Source organism: Calonectris borealis, chromosome 2 (assembly GCF_964195595.1).
Source record: "Calonectris borealis chromosome 2, bCalBor7.hap1.2, whole genome shotgun sequence".
NCBI lineage: Eukaryota > Metazoa > Chordata > Aves > Procellariiformes > Procellariidae > Calonectris > Calonectris borealis.
In genome coordinates, this window is record NC_134313.1 from 105783564 (window position 1) to 105794321 (window position 10758).

Here is a 10758-nt window from a genome sequence, read left to right on the forward strand (position 1 = left end):
CTAAAACACAGAGATGGCAAAAAAGCATATTCCACTTTGTCTTGTGACAAACTGGACCAAAAGTACAGGTATCTCCTTTCTGCATAGTCTGGCTTGCATTTGCTTAATCCTGTAAATATGCATGTACCAGTTTAAAAAAAAAAAAAAAAAGACCAAAACCAAAAAACCCACACAACAGTGGCTCCATTACTGCAGAACAAAAGTTGTCAGAAATGCAAATGAAAGAAAGCCTCATGAGTATATATGCATTTTAGTATACCATTAGACAAACTGGAGGTCAAATGAGAGCTCATCCTTTCTTCAACTGTTGATTATGCAGCCAGCTCCAGAACTGCAATTACCCTTTGGCACTGCAGAATCTACTAAGTACTTTAAATTGATTACTGTGTGTATAATCACCATGAAAAAGAAATCCATCACCACAAGTCAATCAAGTTGGGGGGGTGGGGGGGAAGTCATGGAAGATATTTTCTGAGTTCTGCTAAATGTTAATAAATGCACTTCAGTGTTTTCCTCCTATTTTTAGCGGATACAGAAGACCAAGATACTATGCAAGGAAATCCTGACAGAAGTGATAAGCCTTCATCTTCAACATTATGACTCTACATCCAATGACATTTGTTTTAATTCTCAAATTTAATTAGCTAAAGAAAATTAAGGTAAATAAGTGGAACTGATTTTATTCTTTTAAAAAAGCTATAGTATAGTTTTCACACATATTTGTGTAACAAAAGCAAACAAAAACAGTTGAAATGTTTTTCTGTGTACAAAAATACATCATACCCAAAGGACAACACAGAGTGAAGTCTTTAAAAAATAAAAAAAACAATCCAAAATTCATCTACAGTATTACTGCAGACAGACAGTTCCAGGCTTCATGTCTTTTACTTTTCCAAACAGAATTCAAACCTTTTAAATAATTCAAAATATGCTCAAAGATGAAGGATTTGTAGGTTTTTTCATTTTTTATATACATATATGTACACACATTCACAAGAATAAATTTAAGTGGACAATAGGGTTAAAAAAAAGGCAGCCCCAAAGAAATGTCAGTATCTGTATTTAGTGGAATAATCTTTTGGTGATACCACCAAACCTCGACCTTTGCGGGCTCCTCTATAAACAGTTTCTATAATGTCAATCATCTCTTGCTTATCTTCCATTGCCCAGTTGATCTTGTTGTTATTACCTGTACCTAAATCAATCATGATGTGTTTGTTCCTTTAAAGAGAGAGAAAAAAAAACCCAGACAAGTTAATATGGTTTTATAATTCAGAAAGAAACTTTCAAAGAATGAGTATCCACTCCTGTCACTCAAGTTGACATTTTACTGCCTATTTCTAAAGCTAGAACAAAGACTGCAAACATGGTCCCATGATTGCTACTCAGTGCAATTATCCTTCAGCATATTCCTCATTGTTTATATTTCTTTCCCACTACCGTCTAACACCAGAGAGAGTTCCATGCTTGTCAGTAGCACATTTTATCTCATCAATGTAGATGCCTGAGCTCCAAAAAACCTTAACACTTTGGGTATATCTTTAAAGCAAGTTTGACAAGCTTGACTGCCGTATTACTGCAGTATTCTATACAGGCAGTTTCAGATTTAAAACTAAAAACAATGGATAATAAAAACAGTTTTCACTATCATTAATTTTTACTCTATTATCAAAACACTATTACTAGGCTAATTGGAAAACAAGCCATTTTCCTATTTAATCAGTTTACTCTTTTGTAGAGCATAAGCATCAGTATGCTGATATGCATTTAGAAGTGATCTACTGAAACACTGTATTTGACACACAAAAAATTTAACTGAGTTACATTCTAGAACCATCATGTACCTGAAGAAAAACATGACGGTACAGGGATCGTACAACTCGTACATCTTGTTGAAGTCTGGTACTTCAGTGATATCCACGAGATAAATAACAGCAAAGTTTTTTACCTAAAGAGAAGAAAACAGGAAATATAAAAGCAATATATATTACCAAGCCTTTGATTATTTGTATTACCGATTAAAAGGCGTAAGCTTTCATTATTGCAACATTTATTTTCCAGAATAGTAAGTCATAAAATCACAGTAAACAGTCTTGCCATTATTTTTAACCACAACGACCAATTAACATGGGAAATATTTTTAAATATAGCCAAATGCTCATTTCACATCCAGTATCAACTGGAAAGATACTATGCTAAATCAACATCCAGAGAAACAAATGCCTTTTATATACAATTGAGACCTCACAGTGACATGCACAGCTCTAAACAAGTAGAGTAACTGCTTTGTGCAAGCCAAACTGACACATTTTGCCTGTCATCAGCTGCTTACAAACTTCAGAAAATCAATGATCTAAAATGCCCTGGTGCCTGCCTGCAAGCATTTTTCCCCCCCCAAACCATCTAATTTGTTTAATGAGGTTCGTTAAATGAAAATAAAACTGATAATTTAATAATAAAAACTGATAGCTTTTTTGAGAGGTGTAAAGCTAAAACAGGAGCTTAAAAATTCAATTGATAATGAAAAAAAGACCTTGATGAGAAGGTATTCTCTGGACAATTCTAGTAAAATAGGCTTTCATTTTACAGAGTTACTGAATTAAACGCACAAGAATCTCTCCCCTTTAACGTCATAGTTAATGTCTTCATTCCTGAAAGAAAACCATGTCCCATTTTTGCTTCCTAGATGTAGCATATTTAACCTTAAGTGGAATTAGGGGAAGTTTTAGTTTCTAAACTTAGCTCATACGTGTACAGTAGAAATTAACACACACACATGCATTAAAATATAAGTCAGTAGGCATCTAAACTACACAAACCTTTCACTGTAAGGTATATTATCAAATACTCATGCATTATACCATGAATACACAACCTTGCCTCCCATCCTTACTTACATACAAACACAATTTTGTTTCTTCCCATTTGACTATGCAAAATTACCAGTCTGAGGTAACACCTGTGGTCCAAGACTGACGACAAACTTACTGTTTGTCACAGTACCTCCCACTTGTTAATTTTGCTATCAAACATCTAGAAATGCTATGATGAGTATAATTTCTGCTTGATGTACAGATGTTTTATTTTAGTCCACAAAACAGGATTAAACTGTACCAAAAAACCATTATATATGGTGTACCCTGTACTTAAATATCCTAGCAGGTACTTTAATTGAGAAAGTATGGAAATGTTTGTTTACAAAAAAACAGAAGCACACAGTAAATAGATTTAAATGGACTTCTGCTTCAAGACAGTTTCTAAACTATAAAAAATAATCACACTTCAAAGATGTAAATTAGTATTAGTAGTGAAGAAAGTAAAATATCTTCTGGAGTGAAACAGCATTTAAATAGTTCTTACTGTGCTTTTATGGAGCCAATTGTAATCGTAGACTCTGTCAATAATCTGATGAAAACACACCATTTAAGCCATGTTCCAAAACAGGCAAGAGGTAAAGCCTTGAAAATCCAAGCTAGTTCTAATACCAAACTTTAACACCCTCTGAAGTGATCATTCATGCCCATTTCAATTTTATATGAAAGATTTCTAAGATACTTAATGGATTGTTCAGAGTCAACAATTTAGCTGAGAAGTGACTGAAGTTACTCCCTGGTTAGCCTTAGGAGGCAAAAGACAGTCATTGGTGTTTTTTTTTTTTAAAAAAAAAAACAAACAAACCAACCCAAAAAACCTGAAGAGCCATTTTCATTTTCTCCTATCATTTCTTCTTCCATCCTGCTGACCTTTTTTAGCATCAGCAGCACAGCTTTGCTATGTGGGGAAATTTCTACAACACGTTCAGCAGTTCTGACAAACAAAATAAGTCTTTGAACAAGCATTTAACTTGGAGATTAGAAAATGATTTTAAGTTAAACCAAGCATTAATACAACATTCTTAGGACCTGCTTTGTTCACTGAAAGATTAGTCCAAGGAGATTATATGTTGCACCAGAAGACCACTACAAAAGCACTGCTAAACCAAAATTTTACTTCCAAGAACTGTGTACTCTACATAGTACTGGAACAATAAAACTTTTAAAGTTAGTTTTACATTATATAAATTTAATTTAGTTGAGCTGTTGCAGAGCCAGAAATGCTTGTCACTAGCAATGATCATCAACGGTCTAAGATCTTAGAAAAGAGAACCAGAGCTAATGAATGCATTAGCTTATCTTCTGAAACTCAGATACTATTCAAGTCTTAAATAAGTTATTACATATATCTTACTCAAAAGGACTAGATCATTCAAATCACCTTTGCACAGCATATATGCAAGTTATCACCGCAATCCAAGTATCTCAGACGTTAACCGAATTTTCCTTCTGTCCTACATGGGAATGAAAGCACAGCTACCTACTTTTATGGATGTGAAACTGATGAGAGTCACCTGCTCAAAAGCTTGTACAAAGTCTAGACCTCAAAGCTAGATATGAACTCTCAAATTTGAATTCAGAACTTCAAAAGTGGCTCTATTGTTTCCCCATGGCTTTCTTATTTCAAATCTCACAAGATTACCACTCCAAACCACTTAGCTTGCAAGTGCATTGAATAAGGATGTGTTTTGTTGAGTTTGGACACTGGCTGCCTGTGACATGGGCCTTGCCATGCCATGCTCCAACACGCATGGCAGCAGGAGGCTAGGATTCAGGCCTAAGAAGGAACTAGATAAAAACATGGATAAGAGGCTAAACATTGAAAGGGTGATGCAGAAGCACCGCAGTGGCCATAGTATCTACTGTTCAGTAGCCATGCCAGACTGGGAATCATAGAATCATAGAATCATACAGGTTGGAAAAGACCTCCAAGATCATCGTGTCCAACCGTCAACCCAACACACCATGCCCACTACACCATGTCCCTAAGGGCCTCATCTACACGTCTTTTAAATACCTCCAGGGATGGTGACTCAACCACTTCCCTGGGCAGCCTGTTCCAAGGCCTGATCACTCTTTCAGTAAAGAAATTTCTCCTAATGTCCAATCTAAACCTCCCTTGGCGCAACTTGAGGCCATTTCCTCTTGTCCTATCGCTAGTTACTTGGGAGAAGAGACCAACACCCACCTCCCTACAACCTCCTTTCAGGTAGTTGTAGAGCGCGATGAGGTCTCCCCTCAGCCTCCTCTTCTCCAGACTAAACAACCCCAGTTCCCTCAGCCGCTCCTCATAAGACTTGTGCTCCAGGCCCTTCACCAGCTTCGTTGCCCTCCTCTGGACACGCTCCAGCACCTCCATGTCCTTCTTGTAGTGAGGGGCCCAAAACTGAACACAGTATTCGAGGTGCGGCCTCACCAGTGCCGAGTACAGGGGCACGATCACCTCCCTGCTCCTGCTGGCCACACTATTTCTGATACAGGCCAGGATGCCGTTGGCCTTCTTGGCCACCTGGGCACACTGCCGGCTCATGTTCAGCCGGCTGTCAATCAGCACCCCCAGGTCCTTTTCCTCTGGGCAGCTTTCCAGCCACTCTTCCCCAAGCCTGTAGCGTTGCCTGGGGTTGTTGTGGCCGAAGTGCAGGACCCGGCACTTGGCCTTGTTGAACCTCATACAGTTGGCCTCAGCCCATCGATCCAGCCTGTCCAGGTCCCTCTGCAGAGCCTTCCTACCCTCGAGCAGATCAACACTCCCGCCCAACTTGGTGTCATCTGCATGGCTTGTCACTGAAAGGCACAAGCCACTGCATGGCTTGTCACTGGGAAGGCTTGTCACTGAAAGGCATTTTATTTCAACACAAGACAAGCCCTTCAGAACTACTCAAATGTCTCTCTCTGCACAGTATTGACCAGTTTTACAGCCTGAAGCAGCACTTACTGCCTCAGACACAATATTGGAGCCAAGATATAGCAGCACAGAGCCAGCTTCACAGCAGTACAGGGTAGCATCTGAGCTGGCTTCACACACAGCCGGCTCTAATTCACAAGGCTTTAGCTTAGGCTTCATTTTAAGAAAAAGCAATTGAAGTATTTCTGGATTCAGCCTGGTATGGATGCAGGAGTTGATCTATACTTGAGCTAGGAAGTCTGTGGAGACAAACCAAAGCTTAACCTATCCCTATCCATTGGGACATGAATCCATCCCCCAGAGCTGTCAGTTCAAAAACTACATTCCTATATAGAACAAGCTTCACTATCATTTTGAGGCAGTGGTTGCTAAGAAGTTTTCTTTCTGACTTTGAGTTATAACTGGGGATACGGTATGGATACTTTCTGACTTTGAGTTATAACTGGGGATACGGTATGGAGACCTCAGAACAAGAATTAAATACAACTCTGAGCAAGCAAACCACACTAAATAAAAGCAGCTGCAGTTGTAACAATTGAGATTACACTGAGCTTGTTAATGTAAACCAAAATTTTACTGTCCAGATAGCAGGCAAAAAACCTTGTGGTATTTTAGAAGTTGAACACATAATAACACAAGTTTATTCTGAAAGTACTTACGCTCATGACATACACTAAAATGTAGTAAATTTGTTGCAATAAGTCAGCTGCTTTCTGAAAAAACAAAACAAAAAAACCTACAACCTCTAGTGATAGACCTCCTTTTGGACAGCTCCACACTTGTTCCAACACCTGAAGATAATGACATTTTCAGCAGATAAACAAGACAGATATTAACTTCTGAATGTATTTATTTCTAAGACTGACTTCTTTTATCCATCTTTCAATTCAAAACTTTCTGTTTTACCAGGCCATTGTGGCTGATGTCCATGGGGACAGGATGGAGTAGGAAACTAAAAGTCAAACAGCGGCATGGGTTCAAAATTTTATCAGACTTACTTTCATGGGTTGGGCTTCAATTTTGGTTGGGTTTGGGTTTTTTCTTAATTACTGTAGCTTCATAGATTAGTCTACGTTACTCAACGCGCATATACAAAAACCAAAAGTACATTATTGCCCAGCCACAGTTACCTGCTATTTTAATACTTCACAGAATTTTATCTGCTTGGGTGGACTACTATTAAATCTTTAAATGGAATGGCTCAAGACTATAAAGCAGAGGAATCTGTAGGACCCTTAACATTAGATGCAGATTCTGTATCCTATCTTGATCAAGATCACACACTTAGCTGGTAAATAGGAAACACAGATGTAGGAAAAATCATATGCCAGATGAAATAAATCTCATTTGTCCGCCGAAGTTCTCCCTCCTGACTTTCTCCATTAACAATGTCATTCCAATTAAAAAAAAAAAAAAAGCATTCCTACAACATGAGATTGCCTCAACAGTATGATCAATGACTAGGAAGAATGGCAATGATCATGATGTTTCTTTAAATTTCTGTTAGGGGTAAGTAATACTCTTCTTTTTTGTTAAGATTTCAGCTCCCTTTAAGAAGCAAATCTCACAGCCACAAATTACCTTATGGCCCAAAGAGCATACAGCAAATACCTAAGGAAATCTGAGACAAGAGCTAAGATTCCATCTTTTCATCTTCCTAACCAGTTTCTAGACAATGTTTTTTATGTTTAGATGTCTTTATAGACAAGAAAATCACAGGAAAAAAAATACAGGAACTGAAACTAGCTTTTGCAACAAATCATTCAAGTTGAAGGCAGCTAGCAGTCTTGCATTACTGAACTGAAAGAGGCATTACTGAACTGAAAGAGGCTGCGAACACAGTAAGTACAAACTTCAAAGTCTGTACTGTCAATATTTATTTGATTTTTTTTTTTTCTTGCTAATTATGCTGTAAGTTTAGGTGATATATTTATACGGGAAAAGACAAAGACATTATACTGCTGAGAGCAATACTTACAGCTAACAATTTTGAAAACTATAGACACAAGTAAATGGATTAGCTTTGCTCAACTTTAATTGCAAATACCAGTAACTATAATACCAGTATGGTTTTTTTATAGCTCCCTCTTTCCCTGCCCCCTCCTTTCCTCTCTCTCACTTTTCACATAACCTTAACAGAAGGGCAGAAGGACAACTAATGTTTGAGCGAAAGCCACAGCTATTCACACTTCTGATTATGGTTAAATAAATGCAAAACATTTGAACAAACATCCCTAAGCCCACATCGACCCAATACAACCTATTGGTTAAAGTGACCTGGTTTTACAAGAGGTTATCTGATTTACAGTATTAGTCCTAGAAAAATCATGGTTTTAAAATATTTCTTAAAAAAGGGATATTAAAGTAATTTAGCAGCCAAAGCCCTGTATTTCAGGGGATGGGTTTTTATAACTGTGAACCTCCTTTTAAAAGAAAAAGTGTATTTTTGAAAAAGGTGTTCCAGAGGAATTTTATGAAACTCAATTCTTAAATGTTTGGTTGAAACTCTGACAAAGCAAAAATCTAACATCTTACAATCATCATTTGTTTTGAAACTCGGTGAAACCTTGCTTCCTTTTCATGTAACACCGGGGGAAAAAAAAAAGTTCAACTGTAAGTGGAGTACATTTCAGGGAAATATACTGCTTTGTATTTTCATATAGTGTTCTAGCTTCTTTTTCCCCCAAAAGGATTCAAACTGAAAAAATGCTGTTTTCCTATTATAAAGTACAGATAAACATTACTGCTACCCAAAAATATGCTGCAGACTAAAATAATATTGCACCATGGTATCAAATATAAAATATGGCTACATTTTCTTCAAATGTAGCACGCAATTACAGCATGTTAACATTCTGTATTATTCTCTACTATAAACACCTGTACAATTGGAACTTTTACTCACTCTTTAAAACAGCAGAGATCCAAACATGGCTTGTAAGCAAGAGGATGAGGAAGGATCTCCCCCTTTAATCTGCCATTTCTGCAGAGGGAGATTTTTAAATAAGAAGTTACATTGTCCTTTCTTTCCCCAATCACCCCTAACTGCCAATACGTCTGCCAAATTGCCAAGCATCCTGCCAAAAGTCGATACTAACAGTATCTGAACATAAGACACTCCCACCATGTTAAACACTACTAAATTAAACCATGTCACAATTCCTTACTGTATTCTATTATGTCTTAACATTTGGCTATAGGTATAAATCATTCACTATAGGGATTTTAGAGACAGAAGGTTTTTTATTTAAAGATAACATTAAAAGAGAAAGGAGTACACCAAGAAAAGAACCCTGTATCAAGTTACGCAGTACGCACACAATTTTACATGAAGATAACTGACTCCTTTTCCTACCCAAGTTACCATTTCTGGTTCAGATTTTTTTGCTTCATTTTATATGTGGGTCAGTTAAAGAAGGGCTGTCAATTTTCTACACCTATCACTACGCAAAACCTTTACCAAATACATGAAAAGATAAATTATAGCTGATTGTACATGTTGACAGTCTAATTTTTCTTCAATATCTTTCTTAAGTGAGCTACCAGCTGGCAGCAGGCATTCAGTGTCCATCTGAAAACAGCTTCAGAGTTGGGCTCCTAAAATTTAATTCAGGCCATGCAACTCAACGGAATGCCATCTGTCTCCACGAAGAATATTACTGATATATTAATCAACATCATCCTGTACATTTTAAGATCTTACCATTTTTAAGAGTCAGAATGAAAGTAACTTTTCAAGTTATTCAAATTGAAATCTGAAGCTACTATACATTCTGATTGTAAAGGGACAGTGCGGCATTACCTAGAGCCACAGCAGTCCTACTACCAAGCACTTGTTTCTGCTTGAATACTGACGTTCATTAAATGATGGATTATTAACAGGCAGAGATTTTCATTTCAGAACTTGCAACACTCTTTTCACCCCATTAAATACTACAGACATCAGAACAGTCAATGACTTTAGGAGACACTCACGAAAGCAAACCAAACCGCTTTCTCGCTGCCTCCTAAAGCGGGAATACCTCTCCAGAAACCGAGTTATAACCTGCCTCAGGCTTTGCACGAGCCACTTCAAACACTGAGCGCAGAAAGCGACCGTCCCACGTTATAGCTCCAGCTTACCTTCTCAGCAATGCTGTATAAGACTTCATCCATTTTCATGCAGGTCGGGTCCCAGTCGTGCCCAAAGCGGATGACCACGACGCGGTCCTCTTCCGAGAGGATGGCCTGGTCCACCTGCCAGCCGTTGTGCAAGTGCGGCAACATGTACGACATCCTGACGGGCGGGTGGCGGGCCTGCGGGACGACAACGACCACCCGGCAGCTGACAGCCCGGCCTGCCTTCGCACGCCGCCGCCAGCCCCCAACGGCACCGCCCTCCCCCCCGCAGGCCCAGGCCAGCGTTTAGCGGCCGCGGCCTGCCGTGGCGCAGCGATGCCGGCACCTCGACAGGCCCTTGCGGGACGCCGGCGGCCACCGGGCGCCAGGACCGAGCCCCCGAGCCACCCCGTCCCCGCCGCACCCCGTGGGCGTCCTTCCCTCGGCGAAACGGGTCGACGGAGCCACGGCGTGAGAGGAAGCGGAAGTGAGGCAATACGTTCGCACGGCCGGGCAGGTCGCTGGGAAACGCGCTTCCGCCCTGCGGAGGGGGCGGGCTTTCCCTCAGTGGGCGGGGCAGGGGTCGCCGAGGGGGCGGGCGAGGCCGCTTGGACCATACCAAGTGTGACGGCGGGCGGGGAGGGGCGGAAGAACAGCTCGGACCGTACCAAGCGGGGCAGAGGGGCCTAGGTAGCAGAGGGCGGGCTGGGGTGCCGCTGCTCATCGCCGCAGGAGTGACATGGCGGGGCCTGCGAGAGCCCCCAGCGTCAGGGCTGGGGCCAGGCAGCCGTGCCCGGGGCCAGGCGGAGGCGTTGTCCTCTCAGGGGTCTCTGTGCCCCCATCCCACCCACTGCAGAGCCAACCCAGAGCAAGGGGGCCTGG

The 10758-nt window shown here is 40.2% G+C and overlaps 1 protein-coding gene across 3 annotated transcripts; it reads right to left on the reverse strand.

The window, feature by feature from the left end:
• Positions 1-654: 654 nt before the first annotated feature.
• Positions 655-10412, reverse strand: TXNL4A (thioredoxin like 4A). 3 transcript variants are annotated; one of them, XM_075142862.1, is made up of 4 exons: positions 10301-10412; positions 9901-10074; positions 1845-1948; positions 655-1221 (listed from the first exon to the last, which is right to left on the reverse strand). In XM_075142862.1, exons 2-4 carry the CDS (start codon positions 10051-10053, stop codon positions 1050-1052), a joined length of 429 nt encoding a protein of 142 aa, XP_074998963.1. In that variant the 5' UTR covers positions 10054-10074; positions 10301-10412; the 3' UTR covers positions 655-1049. The 3 variants fall into 3 exon arrangements, with proteins under 3 accessions (XP_074998963.1, XP_074998964.1, XP_074998965.1); XM_075142863.1 differs by lacking the exon at positions 10301-10412 and adding an exon at positions 10223-10292; XM_075142864.1 differs by lacking the exons at positions 9901-10074; positions 10301-10412 and adding an exon at positions 8684-8761.
• Positions 10413-10758: the final 346 nt, after the last annotated feature.

Excerpts from the sequence above, each read along its gene's own strand:
- TXNL4A (XM_075142862.1), bottom strand. The coding sequence starts at position 10,053 with ATGTCGTACATGTTGCCGCACTTGCACAACGGCTGGCAGGTGGACCAG. Across the intron at positions 1,949-9,900 it reads TATACAGCATTGCTGAGAAG|GTAAAAAACTTTGCTGTTAT; the intron begins GTAAGCTGGAGC and ends TCTTCTCTTTAG. Across the intron at positions 1,222-1,844 it reads ACCGTCATGTTTTTCTTCAG|GAACAAACACATCATGATTG; the intron begins GTACATGATGGT and ends CTCTCTTTAAAG.